The 26,126-nt window shown below is 44.6% G+C and overlaps 1 protein-coding gene across 1 annotated transcript in view; it reads left to right on the forward strand.

Annotated features, from left to right (window-relative positions):
* Kcnq1 (potassium voltage-gated channel subfamily Q member 1) overlaps positions 1-26,126 on the forward strand; it is a 343,150-nt gene that overhangs the window by 242,685 nt on the left and 74,339 nt on the right. Inside the window, exon 14 of the mRNA XM_010636154.1 lies at positions 26,008-26,083. Coding sequence (XP_010634456.1) covers positions 26,008-26,083 — 76 coding nt within the window. The remainder of the gene's footprint in view (positions 1-26,007; positions 26,084-26,126) is intronic.

Genomic DNA, 26,126 nt, shown 5'->3' on the forward strand with positions numbered 1-26,126 from the left:
GTCAAACAAAGCAACCAACTGTGCAGAGACACTGTGTGAGCAGGCAGGCCTGCAGAAAGCCCACTGCCGTGAGCCCTCTGGATCTGGGTGTACAGGAGCCCAGCAAGACTGGGCTGAGAGCAATGTGGACGTCCACTGCCACCAGGCAAGCTACCAGGGATTTGGATGGTTGATTACTTTTCTCAAGCCCAAGGGAATTGCTGTTTGTCTAAGCCCCACATGAATTTTCATATTTGAGGTCTCTGAAAAGATGGCTGACCCAAGTAATTTTTAATACATATGAAAACAGTCAGGTCATACTGGGTACACCTGAGCCAGGAAAGGGACCCCTTGACTGTTATGAAGTCAACTAAGGTGATGCATGGGCCCTCAGGGATGGCCTGGGCTGTCCTCAGACTTCCCTCCCCATGAGGACTGATTTTCATCTTTAGGTATCTTCCAGCCCAGGATCCTGACTCCCCCAGTGGTTGAGGTCTGAGGTATAACTGGGCATTTTTCTTACCTTCCCAGAAGCATTCAGTAGTCAAGCCCCATCCCTGCCAGCCCTGCCCCAGGCCTCAGAGGAAAGCTCCTACTTACCTCTCACTGGTCACCTTCAGGGTCGGCAGGAACCCAGCTTCCACCCTAGACAAAAGGCCTGAGATGTCAGAGCCTTGGCTGGCTGTTATCCTGCCTGTGGCCCACCTTCCCTCTTCCCTACTATGCTCAGTAATTATGGCCCTACAAGGGACTGTGTCCCTCCAGAGCAGAGCAGTCCTATTTTGCCTCCTTTGCTGGACTCCATGAGTCTATGCAGCTAGACCACAGGGTTCTTTATTTGCCAACAGGGCCCAGTCCTGCTTTCCTCTGTGTCTACTCAAAAGCTCTCTTCTGGTACCCACAGCCTGCCCAGCACCCTCCAGGAAGTGGCTGGCATAATCTAAGGACAGCATAGCTATTTTGTTTTCCCTTGTGTCCTAAACACACATACAGTGTACTGTGATATTTTCCATTCTGATTTATTCTAGTCTTTTTATGATAACCTTTGTTATCTTAATAAATATAATGTACAGATGTTCTTTGCCTTAGTATGACATCCTGACCCAATAAACCCATCATTAAATTGAAAATATAATGAGTCAAATGCATTTGATCCCCGTCACCTACTAAATGTCACAGCTCAGTCACACAGCACATTGCGGTGTTGGTGACTTTCCCTTGGGATCTCAGGGCTGCTGGGAAGCAGCTGCCCCTGTCCCTGCCCAGCATCGTGGGAGAGTGTAGTATTAGCACTACCCTGGGAGAAGATCCACATGGAAAATTCAAAGGACAATTTCTGCTGCAGATATATCACTTTGGTACCAGTGAGAAGTTGAAAAATCCTAAGTTGAAAAACTGAAAGTCAAGGACCATCGGTAGAATATAATACAGAGTAAAATGTATAGTATAATAGCATGGTCATTATTATTTGAATGGATTTCTGTCCCTCCCCAACCATCCTCTGCCACCTAATCTACCCCTGGGTGCATGGCAGTGAGCAGGTGGGTTCGTTAGGTTTTATGGATCCAGGTGAGTGCACAGAGAAGAATGTCAGATTTCTGTGAAAATGTAATTGGCAATCTGGGGATGATGCCATCTAGGTGAGTAGGGGTCAAACACCTGGAAAGACAGAATCAACATTGTAAGATTGTAGAAAAACTTTAGTCTCAGGTTGTCCCATGATCACCTCTAAGTTCTTTTTCCACCCAGAAAGAAAGCCTAGAATTTCAGGACAGTGCCCTGATGCAACGTGGGCATGTGAGACTATGGATCCTTCCTCCTTCTCATGTTCCCATCCATCCATCCATTCCTCAATGTTTCCTGGGCCCTACAATGTGCTAGTCACCATAGTAGACCCTGGAGATACAAAAGTAGGTAGAAGAGACAAGATGCCTATCCACAGAGCTTAAGACCTTGCTGAAAAGATGACAGGGAACAGGAAACCCATAAAGAGAAGTGAGTTGTAACAGGGACCCTGATGTCAGGAGAAGGAGGCCTAGGAGTATAGCCTCTGCAGCCAGCCAGCACATCCTTCCTTAGACAGAAATCCTAAATTGTGTTGAACTAAGGCATCCATTGAGGGCCTTATTTTGTGTGCTGTTTAGAGATATCTTCCTGCATTTTGTTCTGTCAGAGGTATAAGTTCACCTTTAGTCAGTTGGGTCTTTAATTGCCTGTTCCATGCCTAGGTAAGAATTTAGCTACATTTTCCTCAGTAAAGTGACTACATTTCTCCACTTGCCTCAGACACTCTTTGCCCTCTCCACAGTCGTTAACAGACCACCCTTGTGGTTTTCTCCTTCCAAGAGTGTAAAGGCTCTCTCTTTGCATGGGGTCTATCAACCCTGCTCCCAAACAAGGCTGGTGGCTCCAGGGTAGCAAGAGGTTCTAGTGCCCAGAAAAGTCATACTGGGCCCCAACCGTTTAACCTCCTTTTAGTTATCTGTGTAGGATTTTTACTCCTCTGTATCAATTTAGAATTAAGTTTATCACATTCCTTTGAAAAGTTTGACTGAAGGCTTGCCTGGCATTGGATTGGCTTTACCAATTGAATTTGGGGGAAACTGGAATCTGTGCTATTGTACCAACTTAGCCAAGAGCTAGAGTCTTCTAGCTCAAGTCAGGTCACCTTCATGGTCCTCCCTGCCATCCAAAGGTATTCTCGAGAGAGAAGTGGTCTCTCCTGGGGTTTTGCTTCTGTTATTTCCAGATGATGTATCTTTTCCATATGTGGATGCTCCAGAACCTGTTTTTCCCAGGAGTTGATTGCTGGTATAAGAAAATGCTGCAGGTTTGGGTATACTGATCTTGAATACAGTTGTCGCTGGGCTTTTTATCAGTTCTAACAATTAAACTGCGGTGTTCTCGGTCGATGAGCCTTTTAGCTATAAATAATGACAGTTATATCTTTTGTCCCCATCCTCATACATGTTGGGTTTTTTCCCATTGCCTAGAATAGGTTTCCAGGATAAGTTCAGTACTGTGGTACCTTGGGCATCCTTGTTTTATTGAGCTCCTAATACAAATGCCTTTAATGTCTCTTCACTTAGTAGCTTGTTTCTTCTAGAATTTGGTCTACAATTGTTGCCAAGTTAAGGAAGTTTCTTATCCTTATTTTTAGAGTTTAAATTTTTACTATGAGAAATAAGAAGTGCTTTTAAAATGCTCTCTAAACTAACTAGAATGATCACAAAACTTTTCCCTTGATGTGAAAACCATTCTCATAGACTTTGGTGTTGAACTATCTTTACATTCCTGGGATGAATCGTGATTTATTTTTCCATTCTTTCATTTTCTTTCTCTCTTTCTTTTTTTATACATTGTTCAGTTTGATTAACTAATATTTTATTTGAGATTTTAAGCCTGTATGAGTGACAAAAGCCCATAATTCTATTTTCTTATATTTTCTTTGCATGGATTCAGAAAAAAATTCACTAGCCTTGTAAAATGAACTACCTGATCATGTGCCAACTGAGCTCAGGATGGTCCTGTTGTTACTCCTTTTCCATTCTGTGAAGGCACATAGATATTTTATAAAACTCTGGTAGAGGTCACCTACAAAGCTATCCATTCAGGCCGGAGTCTTTTGGAAAGGCCTCTAATTATATTTGAATTTCTTAAGTGTTTATCTATTTCAGTTCTTGATTTCTTCTAGCATCAATTTTGACATTTTATCTAGTTCTAGGAGCTTAACCATTTTATCAGTTATCAAGATTATTACTTCATAGATACCATGATATTCACGTTTTATTATTTTTGCAGTTTCTGTCACCTCTTCCCTCATTTCATCAACACATACACGGATGTCTTCCATCAGACTGCAAACAGGATGCGCTGCGTTGACCCTCTTTACTAAAAGAGCAAACTCGCAGACATCTGTCAGCTTTATTTTTCTTTGCCAAGGGTTGTAAACTATGACCTGCCATCTATTTTGTATGTCCCAGGAGCCAGCAAATGGTTTTAAATTTTAAACAGTTGAAAAATTTTAAAAATGTTTGAAATTTACATGAAATTCACACATATCTGCCAGCATAGTAGGTTGTGCTAGCACACAGCTGGGGCTCCAACTACAATGGCAGAGTCAAGCCTTTGCCTAGCCAACAACTGAATCCACACTGGTTTAAATTCTGCATTCTGGTATTTAAGGCTCTATCTGATCCAGCACTGCTGTTGGCATTTCTTGCCTCATCTGACCCACCTCTCACCTGTCCTTTCCTGGCCCCCTTCAACTTAGGCAATGCCCTACCCAGTGGGCTTCCAGTTGACTTTGTCCAGCTCCCCTGACCCTGCTTGTTTACAAGCCCCCAGCAGCAGCCTGCTCCACAGCCCATGGCCAGCCAGCCCTGAAGCATGGGTTCGTACTCAAGAATGTATGCTCAGCCCAAAAGCTCTCACTATCTCTGAAAGTTTATTCCTACCTGGCCGTGATGGTTTATTCCTAACATGCTGCAGGAATTTGTAACAGTACCATCTGCTCCATCAGTGTGTCATTGACAAAAGCACCCCGTGTGAAGAAACCTGGGCCTGAGGAGTGGGGCGATAGCTAGGTTCCTCTTCCTCTACCAGCCTCTTATCTCTCCCCACCATGGTTTTGTTTATTTTAAATAAACATTATGCTTTAGAGCAACTTTAGAATTACAGAATTATTGCAGAAGGATATATACAGAGAGTTCCCACGTGTTCTCACCTGGTTCTCTATTATTGTTATTAATATCACGTTAGCGCGTTTTTGTCACTACTGACACACAACAGTGGCATGCCATGGGTCACCGAAGTCCATTCCCTCCTGTCTTCCTTTTATCCCCAGCCCCATCCAGGATCCCACCTGAACTGACCTGGGGCTTCTCTTAGCTATGACGGTTTCTCACCCTCCCTGGGCAGTTTGGAAGGTGCACTGTGAGGTCTCCAAGCTGGGATTTGTCTGGTGTTTCTCTCAGTGTTAGATTGGAGGTGTGCAAAGGTCAGGTATCCTTCTTATCACTTCCCATCAAGGTCCCCACTCTCACTACAGCTCATCAGTGTGACGTTTCCCCAATATCCTAGGAAAGGGGGTTGTCAGGCTTCTCAACTGTGAAGTTACTCTTTTCCTCCTTTCCATACTGCCCTTCTAGAACCCACCAGGGCTTGGCGCTGGGCCCTGGAGAGATCCTGGGACGTGGGTCACCCTGTTGACCCCGTGGGCCCCAATGGGGGCAGTTCAGGAAGGGACCCCCTGAGAATGGGATCTGGCTCTGCCTGGATCAAAGCCTCAGCCCCTGTTCCCCAGGGATGGGGGGCTGAACAGGCAGACGGGGAACAGGCCATCGCCCCAGGCAGGCGTGGGAATCCACACATGGCCCCTTCTCAAAGGCGGGTGCTGTCTCTGGGCCCCCACGGGGCCCAGGGGCCTCTCTCATTGGGCACATCCGCGCCCAGCCTGGCCCATGGTGGAAATGCAAATCTAATTAGTCTGGCATGGAGCCCATCTTAAAAGTATTAACAGAGCCTTAAACTGTGCTGTTGGATGGGGATGAAGAAACGCCTTAGAAAGAAATTACCGGATGGTGACAAAGCCCAATTTATTAGTCTTCTCCAATGGGGACCATGCAAAGGACATTAATTACTTTAATGGGACTTATTTTGCTTCGTTGCCCAAAGTAATTGGTTTATTAACCTCTCCTTCCCTCCAGGGAGGGAGAGGCGGAAGGCTGGGTGATGGCCCCGGGAGGGCTTTGCCCAGCACTGTGTCCCTCAGCCTGGCAGCCAGCCCTGCACCCCAAGGTGGCCAGAGCTCTCTCCCTGCTAGCTGGGCTGGAGCTGCCCTGGCACCCTGGGTGTCAGGAACTGGGAATACAGCCGTGAGAAAAGCGGAGCTTTCAAGAAATGCACTGTCCCCTGAAAGCCACAGACGCCCAAGGGAAAGAAACAGCTTTGGGGGAGGCGGGCATGTCAGGCAGGCTTCCTACAGGAGGGCTCGGGTCTGGAGAGGATGGATCAGGCAGAAGGACACAGAGAAAGGGGAGTTGAGGGCAGAGTGAGTGAAACATCCAGGTCCAAGGAGGAGATTTTAGTATCGATGTGTCCAGAGCAGAGGGAAGCATGCAGATGCAGTGGCCAGGCCTGGGGCCCAGGTTTCCAGCCTTCACAGATGAGGACCAACAGCATTCTCATTTCAGAGTGATCCTTTGCACTTGGAGCAAGCTACTCTGGAATCAGAACATGCATTGGCTGCCTCCTCACCACCACAAAAGGACACTCCAGAAAGACACTCAGGCCCCAGGCTCTTAAAACAATATCTGATCTGCAAAAATGCACATTACACCCATATTCTGCCCTTGGGGGGGTAGGCCCTGTGGCCGGGCAGGAGGCCCCAGGGAGGCCTACAGCTGGGAAGGACAAGAACCTCACCTGTATTCCTGGCTCCCCAGGTCAGGGCCTCCTTGTGACCTTAGACCCTGGGTGAGGGAGAAGAAATGCCCTCCTCAGAAACTCAGGATGGGGGTCACTATGAGAATCTCAGGGCTGTGGTGCATTGCTTGTTCCAGCCAGGATTTTTGTGTGTTGGGGGAGACATAGGCTAGGCTCAAAGAGTCTTCATGGGCTGCATGTCATTGGGACCCAATGAATGAGAATGCCAGCTCCCATCGCTTCACTAGAGCTGTGGCCTGGCCAGGTGTCCCCATGAGGTAAAGGTCCCAGGTGGAGCCAGCCACCAGGATACTCATGTAGACAAAGAGGGCCAGGCAGTGGTACTAGGCCAGCACCCACCTGAAGTGTATGGGATCCCCACAGCCTGGGACATGGGTCTCAAAGACTGCCCAAAGCCCACGGCAAGATCCCAAATGAGGGCTGGCCTAGTCACAGAGTGTCTGCCAGGCACTCTTGCCTTATCTCAGGGCTATCTGTACATGGGAGGGGTGTGCTAGGCCCTGCTTTGACTTTACTGTGACTTTAGGGGCAGTGATCTAGCCAGGTGAGTGGGACCTGTCTCTCGTGGGAACTTGGGCATTCCCACACCACTCCAGGAGCACCTCTCCTCTTTCTGCAATTGTCAACCCATCCTTGTGTAACCAGAGGCTGAAGGACAGCCCCTGGCCCACTGTATCCCATCAGACTTGTGCTACTGGGGCAGGGATGGCAAGACCTCTAGAGCAAGGTGTGGGTACAGACTATGCCAAGAAAACTTGCTGCCGTTCTTAAGGTACAAAGTACTTAGGAAACCTGGAGACCCCTCAGTTAGCACTAGAGCCTTGGGGGTAGAGAGGTTCCACCCCAGGCGTTGTGGAGCCTGTCCTATCAACCCCCTGTAGGAAGGATTGGCCACTATTTCCAGGGGTATACCAGGAATGGCTAGCCCAGGCTGGGAGAGGGTGCGCATCTGCAAGAAGGGACTTGAGGCCAAGAGTAAAGATCTGGGAATTAAAGAGGTGTTGAGGAGGCCTAGCTGGGAAACATGAATATGAGGGTGGGAGCAGCTTGGACAATGCCCCAGAAATTGGTTCTGGCTGGGGATGGGGGCCCTGAAGCCAGCCACTCTGCCTCTTCCAGGCTATATGACCTTGGGCTAATAGTGGTTAAGCCTCTCTGGCCCTTGGTGTCCTTATCTGTACAGCAGGGATGGCATGTTTAAAAAACAGCCAAGAGGCCAGGAGGGACCTGGGGTCTAGGGTTGTTTCACTAGGAGCTTGATGGGACACTGGAGCAGTATCTTCAGGGCCCCTACTTGAAGCCGAATGGATCCAGAATCCACAGCAGCGCTTAGGGAAGTTGAGGAGTGCTGAGTATCCTAGGGAAACAAGCCTGGAACAGGATAGGGCCCTCAGCCAGTACCATGTGTAGAAGTTGAGGGTACAGCCACAGTGCTTGTGGATGACTTGTAGGTTAGTCAGTCAGTAAGGGAGGACAGGTACCAGGGAAGCCAGGAAGTGTCCAGGAGGAGCTTATGATGTTGAATCCCACCATCTGTGTTCATGGCAGGGACCCCAGTAGCTTTCTGTCCCATATAGAAGTCTAGAAAGTGGGTCTAGGGTTTTGTGTGTCCCACACAACCTTGGGGTGCCCTGCCATATGCCTTCTGGCACTGCTGGGCCCCTCCTCAGGTATCTCAGAGGAGCTGCTGAACCAGCATCTTGGCAGCTCCCCACATCTGTATAGAACCCCAGTTCTATACAGTTTAACTCTGCATCTTTTCTTTTGTTGCCTGTAACCCAAGTGGCTACAGAAGCCTCTGCTGGGACCAGGTTGCTTTATAATTCACAAGGCTTTTGGAAGGAAATGCTTGCAAATCACTTTTCTAGACAAAGACCAGCAAGAAGCCCATGTAATTCTTCTTAGACATTAGGGGTTTTCTCTCCCTTGTTTTAATCAACAAGTTCCCAATAAGTCATTTCAGTGAGGCCATTACTGATGGCTCGTAATCTCCCGGGGCTGCCGAGCGAAATGGGATCTCTTGGCTCTTTTGCTGAAAACACTTTTCTTGTTTTCTTTCTCTGGCGTGCTGGAAACCGGCCAACTCGCCAATTCCATTAAGTTAATGAGGGCTGACAGCCTGCAGCAAGCATCCTCATAATCTCCCCAGGACTTAAATGGGGTCCTTCCCAGCTCCTGCCGACACCCCAACTTCACTGGCCCTTTACCTCTGTCCCTGAATCAGCTCCACCTGAGACAAAGCCAGGACAAAGATGCATTTCTTTGCCCATCCCTCCCTGGAAGCCCTGCACAGGCCACCCCAGGCATTCAAGCAGTCTGCCTAACTTGGGCATCCACACTGCCCATACCCCAGTAGGACAAGAGCCTAGCTACAGTGAATCCTTGGGAGCTTGGAGCTGTCTGAGCACATCTGCCTGTCCTCAACCCTCTGAGTCCACTTCCTTGTCAAGAGGAAAACTTTATCTTCATGCACTCTTTTCTTTCTGGTTTCCTTCGTGGGCCCTCTGCAAGTCAAGGAATTTGCCACACCAGATGAGGCTCTGCGTGGGAAAGAGTTTAGAGTCCTTGTGTGCCTTGCCTAAGTTCAGTTCTGCCCATTTCAGAGGCAGCTCCAAGCCTTCAAAAGAATATGGACACCATACTGGGGAGTGGTCTGGATCCTGGCAGAAATCTCTACAGGCAAAGGAGGGGGGACCGAGCAGATATCCACAGTGGGTGACTGCCCCATGTCCCACCCCAAGCACCCCTTCCCCTGATGTGAGCAGCTGAATTGGGTGGGTGTGGAAGGTCTGGGAGGGACTGAGAACTCACCTCAAACCCTATAGTCCCAATTCCCAACCAGGCCAGCCCCTTCCAACCAGCAAGGCCATTAGCACATTCTCCCCTTTCAGTTGGACCAGTGACACTTGCCTTATAGCCTGATCTTCTAAGAGCAGTCCCTGTGAGCCCTCAGTGAGTGTTACAATCATTCTTAAAACAAAACAAAGCAAAACAACATTGTCTGTCTTATATACCCTGCCTGAGAGAGATGGTAAATAGGGGTCAGGGAGGCCGGTGTGACCACACCTCCAGAGAAAAGCCAACCAGCCCAGGTGCTTGGTCTCTCAGAGCCTAGAGTCTGTCCTGCAGGATAGGTCTCTCATAGTACCACTCGCTTGTGTCAGTGTGAGGACAAAGTCATACTCACCAAGTAAAAGGCTCAGTTCCCAGCATGGCATGGGCAGCTGCAGTTAATGTCAGCAGAACCACAGTTATCAGTGTCTTCTGGGACCCTTTTCTGGCAGGGACTGTGTAAAGCCACAAGCAGCCACATGGGCCTTCTTCTGTGGCTCTGACAAGAGCCCGAGGCCTGCTAGGTGGCCTGCTGTGACCACCATTTCCTGCCTTACACTAAGCTCATGATCCCCACCCCATTCCCACTGAGGAGGCTGCCCTCCCCATGTGGCATCAGGCTCCTTGGGCAGGCACCCCACACTCACTCAGACCTCAGATGTTCCCTGGAAACATCACTGAGTGACCACAGTCATCTCCCCGTACCCTCAGTTTCACTTTTTAAGTCACACATACCAGCTGCGGTCAGAAAATATTAAATGGAAAATTCTAGAAATAATCCTTTTGTGGGATATACTGGGGGTTGAACCTAGGGCCTTTGCACCCAAGCCCTTTTTCTTTGTTCCTTGTTATTTTGAGGCAGGAACTTGTTAGGTCATCAAGTTGGGCTTAAATTTGTGATCCTCCTGTCTCATCTTCCCAGAGTTCTGGGATTATATACATTTGCTATTATATCTAGCTTCATATGTTTTAAATTTCTCACCATTCTAGTAGTGTGATGAAACCCATGCTGTCCCACTCCATCCCACCCTGGATGTGATTGTCCACCTGTACAGTATATCCACACTGTATATACTACCTACCCATTAGTCACTTAGTAACCATCCTGGTTATCAGCTTTACTGATAACATAGTTCTTGTGTTTAACTAATACTTAGCCATTATTAAGTATCAGTTTACTTAATAATGGCCCCCAAAGTGCAGAGTAGTGATGCTGGCTATTCAGATGTACAGGAGAGAAGCTGTAAAGTACTTCCTTTAAGTGAAAAGTTGGAAGTTCTCATTGAGGAAAGGAAAAAAGTTGCACAATGAGGTTACTAAGATCTATGGTAAGAATGAATCTTCTGTGAAATTCTTTTTCTTCCATAAAGAAGGAAAAATAAATTTGTGTTACTTTTGTTGGCCCATTTCAATCTGCAGAAGTCATGTTCACAGTGTCCGATAAATGCTTAAGAAGTCCAGTATAGTCTGGTTTCAGGTATCCATGGGGGTCCTGGGACATGTCTCTTGTAGACAAGGGGAGAGACTGCATTCGTGGGCTGCCTTGATGATTGTCCGTCTTACTTGTCAGAACACTGGCATGTCCATGCCTGGGCCTTATGCATGCCACCATGTCTTCCCAACCTCCTTTAGGAATAGTGATTTGGGGGATGCTTTCTGGAGCCTGGACCACTCATGACTGCCCTGAGGTCTCTGCATTTTGTCTTTTCTATCCTTTTGGCTGGCCTAACAGCCTAGACTGGGCCTGGATGTCTCTACCTGTGGTCAGGATCCTACCACAGGAAGCCCTTCACGCTGACTTCCCCCTCCCTGACCTGCCTTTCTTAGTGCTGGTAACATGGGTGTCACCTACCTGGGGGTTTTCTGGTGGTTGTAGGGCCACTCTGGAGTTGTGAGGATGACTCAGCCCATCCTTTATCATCCCCTGGCATAGCAGGCTCCATTCTGGGCCCATGGCGGGGGCCCATCAGCTTTCCTTAGAAGACAGCCATGTTGGTGCCTCTCTGGGCACCTTGCCTGCACGCTGCACATTCCATAAGGATATCCAGGTCAGGGATCCTCCAGGGATATCCTGGTCCTCCTCATTCTACCACAATTGTCCTTTGCAGGAGCTCAGGGCTGGAATTGTGTTATGTCAATTTGAGTTGACTTGAGTCAAATTGTGCTGAATTGAACTGAGTTACTTGACTGAATTAAGTTTAGCTAAGTTTAATTGAGGTGATTTGAGGATTGAGTTAATTTGAGGACTTAATTGAGTTTAATTGAAGATCAGTGAGTTAACTGGGGTTGATACGAACTAAGCTGAGTTGCGTGGGTGAACAGAACTGAGTATCTGTCTATCTGATCTATGCCATGTGGCCTCTGCGGCCGTCCAGTGGAACCCTTTGTGTTTTAGTCCATATGATATCTATAAGAAAATACCTTAGGCCCGGTAATTTATAAGTAGTAACGTTTGTTCCAGAGGCTGGGAAGTAGAGACTAGTGTATGGGCGGATTTGGTGTTTGGTGAGGGCTATGGCTGCTTTATAGATGACACCTACAATGTGTCCTCACATGGCAGAAGAGCAAAGGTGGGAGCAAACCAGCCCCCTCAGGCCTATTTTATAAGGGCTCTAATCCACCCTCATAGCCTAATAACCAGCCAAAGACCTTCTTCCCATCACCATTGCACTGGGGATTCTGCTTCAACAGAGAAATTTTGGAGATGCATAAACATTCTGACTAGCATTCTGTCCCCAGCTTCACACGCAGCCCATTCATACAATCCCCAAAGCCCCCAAAGCCATAACTCATTCTCGTGTCCACTCAAGTCTCAAGTCCAAGGTCTCATCTTAATATCCTCTAAGACAGAAGATGAGACTTGAGATCAGACTCATCTTGATGACAGCTCTCCAGCTATGAACCCATGAAAGCAAATAAGCCATGTGTTTCTAAACTATAGCAGCAGAGCCAGGTGTTGTGGTACATCCTAGCACCTTTGGGAGGCTGAGGCAGGAGCATTGCAGATTCAAGCGCAAACTACGTAATTTAGTGACTTAGGGAAACCCTGTCTCTGAATCTCAATGAACCAGTTATGTAGCTCAGTGCAAAGGCCCAGAGCTTAATCCCCAGTACACACACAGACACACACACAGACACACACACACACACACACACACACACACACACACAACAGCAGGACAGGCAAACAATGGAAAGTCTCCTTCCTCAAGGAGAAATTGGGCAGGAAGAGAATAACGGGGCTTGAGTAGGTCTAAAACTCTATAGAGCAAATCGCAGTGAATCTTAAGGATTTACTGTGGGCAAAAGCAGGCCCCTAAAGCTTCAGACAACCCCTCTACTGAGGCTTTGCTGGGTACAGCCATGCAGCATCTCTGCTAGGCTGGAATTGAATGCTAAGGGCTCATTCTGGAGTCACAAGAGTGGCTCTGCCCCCAGAGCTCCATGGGTGTTGTCCTAGCTGCGGGCTGTCAGCAGTGGCCCCACCCCTGTGGCAGTTCTGTCTTGGCCCTACAGCTCTCTGGAGCATCTAGATGTAGATGGAGGCAGCTCTGCTCCTATGGCTTATACACTCTGCAAACACTACTACCTGTGCCCACTGGAGGAGCAACCACTGCTCCTGGACCTCACCGGGGCCCATGGGACCACAGCTGGAGTAGATCAGAAGCCCTGCCCCAGAATTCTGGGAGCAGAGGCTTAAAATAATTCATTCAGGGCCTGTAACAAGCAGGATGGCCCTAAAGACCTCTGATATGCCTCCAGGTCATTCTTTCATTGTCATAATGAATATCACCAGATTCTTTGTCTCCACTAATTTCCTTGTCCAGTTTTGCTGGCTGTAACCTTTTCACTATCTCCTAGACATGCCTTTTCAGTCTTTACAATCTGACCAGGCTGAGAATTGTCCAAATTGTTCAGTTTTGCTTCCCTTATGACTATACATTCTGTCTATAACTCATTTCTCTCTGCTTGCATCTTATTATAAGCAATCCATAGAAGCCCACATCGCACAGCCCTAGTGCATGCCTCAGAAGTTCTACCTTGCACAACACATAAGGCAGACACAATTCAGCTAAGTTCTTTGTTACTTTATAACATGTTAGCCTTCCCCCTAGTTTCCAGTAACATGTTTCTTATTTCCATCTGAGACCTCATCAGAATGGCCTTTATCGTCTGCATTTCTATCAGCTTTCTGATCACATCTCCAGGTCATCTCTAGGAAGCTAAAGCTGTGTCTAGCTTTCCTCTTCTGAATCTTCATCAGAATCCTCTCCAAGGTTCCTTCATGGCAACGAACTTCACAACTGTCTGGTCTCTGTTACCTACTCCCAAGGCTGCTTCTACATTGTAGGTACTTGTCTCATCAGCTCCCCAGTGCCAATCTCTGTCCAAGTCCATCCAGGATGCTATAATAAAATACCTCAGTCCAGGAAGTTTATAAACAGTGAAAATTTACTGCTTATCATCGTGAAGTTTGAGAAATCCAGAATCAAGACGGTGGCAGCTTTGGTATCTGGTGAGGCTCTACTTCATAGATGGCACCCTCTGTGTGTCTTCACATGGGAGATAGTAGAGGCAAAAGGGGGCAAACAAGCCCTCTTGGGCCCTTTTATAAAGGCACTGTCTTAGTCACTTTCTTATCACTGAAACAAAGAACCTAACACCCACAATTTAAGAAGGAGAGATTCATTTTGGCTCTTGATTTTTTAGGGGATTCAGTCCATGGCCAGCCAGGTCCAAGGCAGACACAGGATGGCAGAGGGGCATAGTGGAAGAAAGTTGCTCATTTCTTTGTAGTCAAAAAGTAGAGAGAAAACAAATCAGCTGGAGAGGGAGATCTACCACTCCAGGTCACACCTTCAATGACCCACCTCTCCCAACCAGGTCCCACCTTCTAACAGCATTGTTAGCTGTTAGAAGGGATGATTCTGCTGATAAGTATCACACCCCCATGATCCAGTAACCTTCCAAATACATGAGACTTTGGGGCAACATTTTTATCTAAACCATTACAGACACTAACCCCATTCATGAGGGCTCTACCTCATGACCTAATCACCTCCAAAAGGCCCCTTCCTAACACCATCTCATGGGGTGGAGGGTAGGTTTCATCATGAATTTTGGAGGGATACAGACAGTCAGACCATAGCATCTTGATCCTTGAAACAGAGAAGCAGTTCCTTTCTTTGGGTTCTAGGACATGTTGAAATGGGTTGCCTCTGCTGAATCCATTTCAGCCACTTGTCTCCGAGATTCTGCAGAATTTTACTGCCAGCTGGTACCATCTGCTCTGGCTGGCCTGGGCCTGGCGCCAGCCCAGGATTGTTCTCAGCCATGGAAAGCTGGCATGATAACAATCTGACAAGATGTGGGACATACTTGCTCAGTGAGGAAACACCACAGAACTCACGATAACTCAGAACAATCCAGAGAGACAAAAGTCCACCTCTCTGTTTCATTTGGGCTATGTTCTGGAGGGCCAGGCAGTGCGACCCTGAGAGTGTGGATATCATTGGGAGGGTGGTGGAAAGCCACAGCAGGATGAGGCAGGGTGGGTCACAAGATCTGTAATTTGTCCCTCAGAAAGCCCCCTCTATCAGCCATACTATAGGGGACAACTTAGAAGAGGTGAGTCCAGAGCCAAGACGGGGATCTAAGAGGCCACCAGGAAGGGAAGGAGGTCCAGCTCAGTACCTTCCTGAGGTCGCCCGCCTGCAACCCTGAGCCACTCTGAAGAAGGGCCCTTCCCAGATGAGTTGTTCACCCATCTCAGAGCCAGAAAAGCATCCCTGCCTGATCTTGCCTCCCTCCGGAGCCTGCCCAGCTCCAGCATTGCACTCATGTGCCTCGCCTCATGGTAACTCCTGCTCTCAGCAGTGACCCAGGAAGGCAGCCACTCCTTCCAAAGCGTGCACCTCAGTGTATCCTCCTGTGTACTCAGAGTTGTGAGGTGTGTGACCTCACTGCTGATAACTTTTTCATTAGCCCCACAGCAGCCCTGCACCCCTCAGCAATCACCCCCTGTTCCCCTACCCCCTCAGCCCTGGGAATCATTAATTAACTTCCATTTCTGGACATTTCATATGATCAGAGTCATACAGTATGTGGTCTTCTGTGTCTGACATCTTTCACTAAGCATGTTTTCAAGGTTCATCCATGTTTTGGCATGTATAAGTACTTAATTCTTTTTCATGGCTTAATAATACTTCATTTCTGATGGACATTTGGGCAGTTTACACCTTTTATGAATAGAGCTGCTATGAACACACAGGTACAAGTTCTTGTGTTAACATATGTTCTCTGTTCTTTTGTGTGTAACACCTGAGGAAGGAATTATTGGGTCATATGCTAAATCTATGTTTAACTTCCTGCAGAACCACCAGTCCATTTTCTACAGAAGCACTTATGGCCAGTCGGCGTGTGAAGGCACCACTGGCCTAAATTATGGTGTGATTACTGAGAGTGAACACAAGTCTGTGGGCCCTGAGTTTCTGTATTGGGAAGACTGCACACAAACCCAGTGGTCAGTAAGTGCTTGTCTTGGTATGCAGCTACAGAAATTTTTGGTAGGTGAACCACCCCAACAGTGGCAGGAATGAGTGTCACAGCCTTGTTCACAGCCCCAGTGCCCAGCCTTAGCTACATGCTTGTCAGCAGGAGGGAGTGTGATTGAACATGGGCTGTCTGTCCATACAGAGGACAGTGACATACCAGCTAAGATGAATGGGCCAGAGTGACCGGCAACCACGTGAGTGAATCTTGGTAACATACACCAAGGGAGCAATACATTTTTATCAAGTTTAAATCACTAAAGTAAAAAGCATGCACTTGGGGGGTACACATAGATTTGATAAAATTATATAAGAAAGATAGAGGACTAGGGATGTACAGCAGCACTTACCTAGCATGCCCAAGGTCCTGGTTTTAATCCCCAGCACTATAAAAAAGAAAAAAAAAATCAACTGGATGTGTATAACCTGTGATGAACCAGGCATGGTATTACACACCTGTAATTCCAGCTATTTGGGAGAGAGGCAGGAAAATTGTGAGTTCAAGGCCATCCTGGAAACATAATGAGATTGTATTTCAAAGAGAAAAAAAAAAGTGTGAGAAACCCATAATTCAGGTTTCTAGGATGTAGGAGACAAGAGATGAGTTAGGGGCTGTTGGAGTATAGCTTTTATTTTGAACAGTGAGCTCCTGAGGCTTTCTGCATGATTTTTTAAAACTAATTATTTAATAATATATATTTTTTAAAAATTATACACCACAACCAAGAAAGATTTATTCCAGGAATGCAAGGCTACATTTTTTTTACACTGAAAAATCAATTACAATAATACCTTGGTTGTCAAAGTGCTTCAAGCTTGAACTTTCCATTACTTAAACAACAAAATTCAGGGGGGGAAAAAGTCTGCTCGGTGTTCCTAACTTTGCTTGATAGCCAGACCAAAAATCTGACTTAATAAAAGCTTGTATGGGCCAAGAATAAGTCATGCATTGTGTCTCACTGTGGACATAAAGGGCTGATACTTGAACGCCACTCGCCCAGAGAACATGTGCTGCTTGTGTTAGTGGGCTTAAACATTTGTTGTTGTGTTGTGTTTTTTTTGTTTGTTTTTTTATTTTGGCACTGTTTATATAAAATGTCATAACCATGGCTCCAAAGAAAGTTAGTGACACCAGCAGTGAAGCTAAGCGGAAAACTGTGAAGACCATGATAAGTTCAAGAAAGAAATCATTGTGAAATTTGTTAAAGTCCTGGAAAAATGAATTTATAAGTGTAATTTGGGGGCCTTGGAACCAATTATTTGGTTTTCCGTTATTTCTTATGGGAAAAATACGTTCAGTTCTCAAACTTTTTGATGTTTGAACACTAATTTGGAACAAATTGAGTTTGAAAACTGAAGTATTACTGTAATGTGATCTGCCAGAGAACTTCCTCATTTTGATAAAGGACTTCTAAAAATTTTTTTTTAAAACCTACAGCTAACATCATACTTAATAGTGAGAGATGAAAAGCACCTCAGATCAGGAAGATCTGTTCACTTCTATTCATTGTAATACTGGAAGCTGAAGCCACTGTAATAGGCAAGAGAAAAAAAAAGAGGCATACAGATTTGAAAGGAAGACATAAAACTGACAGATGACACAATTTCCTGTATAGAAAATCCCAAGAAACAGACAATAAAAAATTTACTGGAATTAGGAGTTCACTAAGGTCACAGAATATTAGATCAGCATGCAAAAGCTCACATGCCTTTCTGCATACTGTCAATGAATATGTGAAAATCAAAATGAAAAACATAATACCATTTATGATTAATCCAGGGAAATTTCAATGCTTAAAATTAAATTTAACAGAACATGTGCAGAACTATATGTTGAAAATTACATGTTGAAAGAAATCAAAGAGGACCTAAATAGAGACATTCTGTGTTCATGGTTTAAAAGAATCAAAGTAATAAAAATTTGAATTCTTCCAGAAGTACCTATAAATTAACGCTCTTCATAACAAAATCCCGGCAAAGATTTTTATAGACGTGGAAAAACATCTTCTAAAACATACATGAAAAGGTACAACTTCTAGAATAACTAAAACAATTTTGAAAAGAAGTAGTTAAGTAGGAGAGATTACCAATTTCATGGTCTATTATCTAGTAAGAAGTCACCACAGACAGTATTGGTAGAAGGATCAACACATAGATCAATGGAACAGAACGGAGAACCCAGAAACAGACACACACAAATATGCCTGCCTAATTTGATGGATTTTAAGGTATAGTTGCAAAAACAACTTGGTGGAGGAAGGTTACTTTTTTAACACACTAAGCTGGAACAATGGACCTTCCATTGGCTGACAAAAAGACTTCAAACTAAGTTGTACAAGTAATATAAAAATTAACACAATGTAAGCCTTGGACTTAAATGTGAAGCTTGGAACTGACAGCTTTAGAAAAACATATAGGAGAATTTACTACGGCAGGTCGGGCAACAGGTTCTTGTGCTTGATGCCAAAGCACAATCCACTAAAGAAAAATTGGTCAAATGAACCTCATTAAAATTCAGACCTTACCTTCTCTGAAAGACCCTATCCAAAGGAGAAAATACAAGCTATGGACAGGAAGGACAGCTGTGCAAGCCTCTTCCACAACAAACTGATACCCAGAACATAAAGAGCCCTCAAAAAGTAACAGCAAAAAATCAGTCCACCTAGAAAAGAGACATTTCACCAAAGATCTACAAGTATCAAATAGGCACACTAAAAGATGTGCCCCTTCATTAGTTATGAGGCAAATGCAAATTAGAAACACAGTAAGATGCTATTGCATATCTATCTATCAGAATGAATAAAATAAAAATACTGACAACACCAAATATTGACAAGGATTGCAGAGCTGGCCACCCAGGTGGCTTGGGGGTACGCTTGTAGCCCTCACAGTGCCATGTACACTGACTGTGACAGCAAGCCCCTCATGGCATCCTCACATAACCTAGCACCACTGGGTAGTATAAAGGGGTATTCTGACTTTAACTTTGACCATCCAAGAACAAAGACTCCTTACCCACAAGACTTCTCTGCCTAGGCTTTGTGCCCAGCCTATACAAATGGGATGGACAAAGTGACGAGAAGCAGCTATATGTAGTGATGGGTGATTGAGGCAGTGAATTAAAGAATGAGTCACAGGATGAATGACTGAATGAGTGAATGGTGATCAGTACATGCACAAACAAGGAGCAGTGAGCAATGGCTGACACCCCCTGGCCTGCCCCTAGGAGCATGTGGTTGCTCTCTCCATGGGACACCTGGCCTCTCTGCCTTCCCGTGTGGCTAGTGGGGTGGGCAGGGTGGGCATGTGTGCCTCTTTCCATCTATAGATGCTGAAACCATAGGGCCAGAGAGTGGCCCAGAAAGGCAAGTGTGTCTACCCATGGCCTGGAGGGCCCAGTAAACCAAGGTCTGTGCCCTATCCCTGTCTCCGAAAAGCCTATTCCAATGGTATTGGTGGAGGGATAAGCATATTGATCAATGGAATAGGCCACTTGGAAGGAAGAGCCACTTGTCCACCTTCCCAGGCCATACTTTATATGGAAAGAAATGATGATCCTCAAGAAAGGTGCAAGAAGTCCCTTCCCCTTGATGTCATGCAGTTGGCTGTGTCCCAGAACTGTCCTCAGAATAGTGGTCAGTCCATGTCATGACCCGGGCAGAGGTGGGACAAGGACCCCCAAGCCTTAGCTTTCTGTTGGCCTGGCTAAGACTGTTGGCTAAAAAGGCTATAACTTTGTTCTGGGCAGTTGACTGAAGGTGAGATATGGTGGTCCTTTGTCTGGAGACCCAAGTGTTCTCACTGGACATGGAGCCGTATCTAGGCTCTAGTGGTCGTGGCTTTGGACCATCCATGCCTGAGTCAAGCTGGTAAGGGTCCCTTCACAGTGAGGTGTCTGTGTAGCCCCACTCTTCTCCCTGCTAGAAGGCCGTTTGGAGTGGTGAAGAGGCCAAAGTGATGTCCCCCCTACAGGTCAGGTTTGATGTGAGGAGCTTTCTGAGGCTAAGGAGGGATGTTGAGGCTTCCAGTGTGCCACAGGTTTTTCTCTTACAGTTTCTGCTTTTTTGCATTGTGTTAAAGAAACCTTTGCCTAGCCCAGGGTTATGCCACCATTTTGTCCTCCATGGACTTGATGGTCACCATAGTCCTGTTTAGGTCCTAACTTTACTTTGCAACTGATATGTCACAGGGATCACGTTTCGTGTTTTTCCCTACTGTTCTCCAAATTGTTCTTGCACATTTACTGAGAAGAATATTCTTTCCTGTTTCAACTGAAACAGAGCCAGGTTAGCAACTGAGTGGCCACATGTATATTTATGCTTCTAAATGTCCTGTGCTATCCATTGGCCATGTTCTCTGTCCCCCAGTCAGTACCACTCTTTCTGAATGGTGCCTTTTTATAGGGCCTTTTGGGAGGATGGGAGTGACACTGGGGATCATGCCCAGAGCCTCTTGCATGCTGGCCAAATGCTATATCACTAAGCCAGGTGTGCAATGACTCCTGTATTCTGATTGTATGAATCTTCCAGTTTTAATATTTTTCTTCAAAATCATTGTAGCTATTGGGCCTTTGTGTTTCTATAAATATTTTAGGATTGAACTGTCAATTTCCAAAAGAAAAAACAATAAAAATATTCTGATATAAACTGGTATCATATGTAATCCATTTCAATATGGGGAAAACCATCTTATAATTATTGAGTCTTCTTATAAATGAGGGTGTGAACCCTCAGTGAACTTAGGCTGCCTTAAATTTTTCTCACTCTTTAGTGTTTTTCTGTATAGAAGTCTTGTTCAGGGCCAGGGATTTAGCTCAGTGGTTCTGCCACCTGCCTCACAAGTGCAAGGTCCCGAGTTTGATCCCTGGAACAAAAAAAAAAAAAAAGATTTATCCTTAGATATTTTATGAATTTTGATGTTATTAAATTGCTATCTTTTTATTTCATGTTCTAATTGTTAGCGGCAGATAGAAATATGATTGATTGTCATATAATATTCTTAAAGCTAGTGTTCTTGTTAAATTCACTGATTAATTCCAATAGTTTATCTGAAGATATTTCTATATTTTTTTAAATCTATGATTATGTCATGTGCAAATAATGACAGTTTTCTCCATCAAAGCATTACATCTTTTCTCTACTTTTTCTTGACTTAATGCATGGACTTAATGCATAGACTGAGACTTTCCATACAATGTTAAATAGAGATGGTGGCAATTAGTATTCTTCCCTCACTTCCTGTCCTGGGAGCAAAGTACATGATTCTTCACCATTACATATGATGTGTGCTTAGGGTTTGCTTTTGCCTGATTGTTTTAGTAATTGTTATTTTAGATTGTGAAGTTTCCTTCTATTCCTACTTCACTGAGTTGTATTTTTTTTTCATTAAGTTTATTGGTTCATTTTAAATATACAATATGATGGCATTCATGACATTTAGGTATACAGTATGATGAATTTTTACCTTTACATGATGTATCTTGATTCTTATTTTCTTCCCCATTCTTCCGCCCTCCCTTCAACCCCTCTACCCCTCCCTATTTACAAAGACTTTTGTTTCTGTTTTTCCCTTATCTTGTACTTATTCCTTTCCCTTTTTCCTCTCCCCTGCCCCTCCCACTTCCCCTTCCCCTATGGACCTTTTCTTCCTATTTCACATTATCTATTATATGTTTTGATCCTTCTTTATACTTTCAGGGTCTCACACCAGAGAAACTATTCAGTATTTACACATATGTGTCCTATTTATGTCACTTAAGAATATGGCCTCAGTGTGCATCCATTTAGCTATAAATGTCTCTAGTTTCTCATTCTTTATGGCTGAGTAGTACTCTATTTTATTTTTTTAAAAAAACACATATTCTTTATCCAGTCTCCATTTGATGGACAATTGGACTGTTATAGTGGCACAGTTTGTAATAGCTTAGAGTCGTATTTTTAACTATGAGTGTATCTTGAATTTCATTGAATATTATTCTGCATCTTTTCAGATGGTTATGTGTTTTTTTCTTATTCTGTTGATGTGATGATTATGTTTGGTTTTCAAGTGTTAAACCAACCTTGCTGAACTGGATGAAGTCACACTTGACCATATCTTTACTGAAACCACTGAATCCTGTTGGCTGGTATGTTTAAAATATCCGCATCTATGTTCATAGGAAAGATGACCTTGACTTTTCTTTTTTGAAATATCCTTGTCATGCTTTGATATCAAGGTTATACTGCCTCATAGTAATGCTCTAAGAAGAACTGTATAAAAATTAATATTATTTTGTCCTTAGATATCTGGAAGAACTTACTGGTGAAGTCATCTAGACTTTGAGTTCTCTTTGTAGGAAGATCACTACAATTCCCAGTTTAACTTAATTGATATTGGGAAATTAGTATTTTTACTTTTTATGTTTTATACATTGTGGTTTTTTATTACTTATCTATGTTATCAAATTATTTTGTTCATATTGTCTATTGAATAGAGTGTTCAAATATCTCTAGACCCATAGTGCTGTTCAATTTGTAATTCCTGACATTGGTGATTTGTGCCCCCCCAATCAATCTTGCTAAACCTTTATTAATTTTATTTGTCTCTTTGGAAACCCCAAAGTTGGCATTATTGATTTTTCTTAATGTACTGTTAATTTTTTTATTTTGTCAATGTATGCTTTTATTATCTCTTTCCTTTTCCTCTCTTTGGATTTACATTTGGTATCTTTTTTAACTTCTTGAGATGAATTTTAGTCAGCCCCCTCTGTTCTCTAGTAAATGCATTTGAGGCTCTAACTTTTCCTCCATGCGCATATTTCACTGTACTCAAACACTTAGATTTAATTTTTGCTATGTAGCATTTTTTATTGTTATTCAATTAAAGGTACTTTCTGATTCATATCAGATTTTTATTTGACCCTTGGGTTGGATTGTTCAATTTCTAAAACATTTGTGGATTTCATAAGTATCTATATGTACATATGCGTGCATGTGTCTACACGTACGCACATGTGCATATCATATATGTGCATACACAATGCATCTCTACTTTAATTTCACTATGGTCACAGAATATATGAAGCGTGATTTAATTTGTGAAGTCTGTTGGGACCTGCTTTTCAAGCCTTGCGTTTGTTCTCCCAGGGAGCGCTCTGTGTGTACCTGGAAAGCTAACTTGATCTTCAGTGTGTGGGGCACTGTTCTGTACATGTCAGGTCAGGTTGCTGCTCAAATTGTTCACATTTGTCTCTGTTGATGCTCTCTCTGCTCCTCTGCTGGTTGCTGATGAGAGATGTTCAGTTATCCCATGGTGGTCATGTGATTTCCCTTTTGCCAGTTTGCTTTATATGGTTTTTTAAATTTTGTTGTGATGCTGGGTATTAATCCAAGTAATGCAAGCATTCTACCACTGAGCTACTTTCTCCAGTTTGCTTTATATGTTTTAAGATTATATTTGTAGGAGCGTAAAGATTTACAATTGATTTTCTGCTGAACTGACACTTTTATAGCTATTAAATATTCTTTCTCCTTAGTAATAGAGTCTACTTTGTCTGTTATTGGTTTACCTATACCCATTTTCATTTGGCTAGACCATGATATATATTTCTCTGTCCTTTTACCATCAAACTTTCTGTATTTTTATATTTTAAAGTTGATATTAATCCTATCTGGCAACATTAACCTTTTAATTGGAAATATTAATCTATTTGTAATACATCTACTCTTATCATCTATCATTTCTTTCATTTGTTTTATCTCTTCCTGTAATGCTATTTTTCTCTCCATGCTCCAGGCTGACTATTTTCTCCCATTTCTCCAAGGTTTTCTTTCCTACTATGTTGTTTCTACTCGCAAATTTACCTACTGCCTTCTTAATTTCCATTATGGCCCTTTCTGTTCTGGAATTTCCATTTTACTTTTAGTATATAGCCTTTATCTCTCTGGAGAAACTCCCTCATCATTGTATCTATTTATCATGATCATTTTAAAGTTCTCATATAAAATGCTGGTGCAAACCACAAATGGTCTGTTTGCTCATGTGTCTATGGGTCAGCAATATGGGCTGCTGTGCTGGGTGGGCTCACTTGGGCTGACCTATGTATCAGAGCTCATATGACAGCTTTGTGGTGGCTGGGCAGTCTCAGTCTCACATGTCTGGAGCTGTCAACTGGCAGCCAGAGTACCTCAGCTCTCTGTCACCTAGCTTTTCCAGCAGGCTAGCTCAGACATGTTCCATGAGGCAGCAGCATTCTAAAAGGGTAAAAGTGAAACCCACAAGGTTTCAGGATTCAGAACACATGGTCCACTTTCACCATAGTGGAAATGACTCTACTCAACAGGAGGAACTACAAAGGATTTGCACCCATCTTAACCCACCATAGTCTGCCCTTTGCCATAATCTTTCATATCACTGCCCCCACTGTGCAAAGTGTACTCACCCCCACAAGACACCAAGAAGTCACCTAATTACAGACAGCATCATGCTCAAAGTCCAATATCTTGTGATTTGTGTTCTCACACAATGCCTGGTCCTAAATTAGTGCTATACATTTTAGGAGACTGATGTCACACTGCCCCACCTTTGATGCTTAATTTCTTTATCAGTTACCTATTGCTGCATAGAAAACCACAGCTAAATTTAGTAGCTTAACACATTGTCTTCGCTTATAGTGTTGTGGTCAGGAATTTGGCCTTGGCCCAGCTGGAAAATAGATTTTCCAGCTTTGCTTGGGAAGGGCTCAGGCAGCTTACTCAGGGTTGGGGGACTAGGAAAGCCTTACTCATATCTGTGGGGTGGTGTTGACTACTGGCTGAGGCACCCCAATTCCCCTTCATGTGGCCCCTCTACCCCATGGGCTCAGGTTTGTTCACATGGTCACACTCTAGGACCATGTGAGTTACACTTGTGGAAGCTCCCTAGTGTTGTAAGTCATCTAAGGTGACTACCTTAGATCATAAGATCAGGCCAAATTCAAGAGGCCCCATCTCTTGATGGGAAGCGTGACAGGTATTTAAGACTACTGAATGTGCCACACCATTAGCTCTGTTTCTAGGGACTGTTTTTTCCCTTGGATTTTAGTCTTTGTGTGGGGGGAAAAAAATTAGAGGCCCAATCCTATTATCTTTCTATTGCAAATAGGACTTTCTTCTTGTGTGCAAAATAATCATGGACAGGACAGTTTACTGAAGTCAAGGCTTGAGGTTACAAGAATCTCAACCAAAAATTTGGGATGTTTGTGGGCCCCCATTATAGGTACATCAAACCCCCAAGGCTGCGTTCCTCAGGGGCACAAGCTGGCTGATTTATCTGCTTCACTTTTAACGCCCCTCGCAGCTGCCTCTGCTCTGTACTCAAAACTCACCATCTGTACAGCTTGGCAACCCACAAATGTGATCATCAGGAGCTTGTCCCTGGTATTCATGTCCCACACAGTACTCTGCAGAGGAAACACAGACTGCAGTGTGCATTTGTGTCCGCTCTGTCTGGGATCATATCCTTCATGTCTGTCTTATCCAGCATTCCAGCAGTGTCTGTTGTCACCACTGATGATGACCACAGTTGTCACAAGAATCTCCAGTGGGAGGGTTGGTCTGTGCAAGTTTCATAGGCAGAAGGGCACTCCTACAGTTTCCGCATGGTCACATTAATTTCCAGTTTTGTTTCTATGCATATACCAAATCTTATCTCCTTTGTCAATGACATTTCTTGAAGGACCTTTGTTTCTAGAAGGAACTTTAGAGACAAACCCAGGAAGTAGTTTGAGCAGAACTCAAATTCCCTTGATAACTTGTCCTGCACCGTGGCCTTCTCCAAGTGCTTGTACCCCACCCACTCCACTGACCCAAGAGGAACCTGAAGTCCCCCAGTAAAGTTTTCCCTGGCTGCCATGAGTTAGAGGCACAGCCCTTGTAGATCAACAACCTAGACTTCCTTTTCCCATTCTGAGTAACAAAAATAAGGAAAGAATCCTTTCCCCAACCAAGGACGAGGCAAACCTTTCTCTTGTAAAATACCCTTATTCCCAGATTCCCTGGATCCCCACCTGGACAGGGTCTTACAGAACTCTGTCCCTCTGAGACTGACCATGTGAGACCGACCATGCTTATTCACAAAGGCTCCCATCCACCCTCGGCATAGGCACCAGAACCTCTGACAGTGTGGCAGGGATGGCCAATACATGTAGCTGCTCACACCTTCCTCTCCTTCTCCACTGCAGGCTGAGAGAGCATCACCGGGCTACCATCAAGGTCATCCGGCGCATGCAGTACTTTGTGGCCAAGAAGAAATTCCAGGTGAGTCCTGGCAGAATCCATCCATACTCCCATGCCCCCTTGC

The sequence above is a fragment of the Fukomys damarensis genome, unplaced genomic scaffold (genome assembly GCF_012274545.1).
Source record: "Fukomys damarensis isolate Sample0158 unplaced genomic scaffold, DMR_v1.0_HiC HiC_scaffold_27, whole genome shotgun sequence".
In the NCBI taxonomy this organism is placed as follows: Eukaryota; Metazoa; Chordata; class Mammalia; order Rodentia; family Bathyergidae; genus Fukomys; species Fukomys damarensis.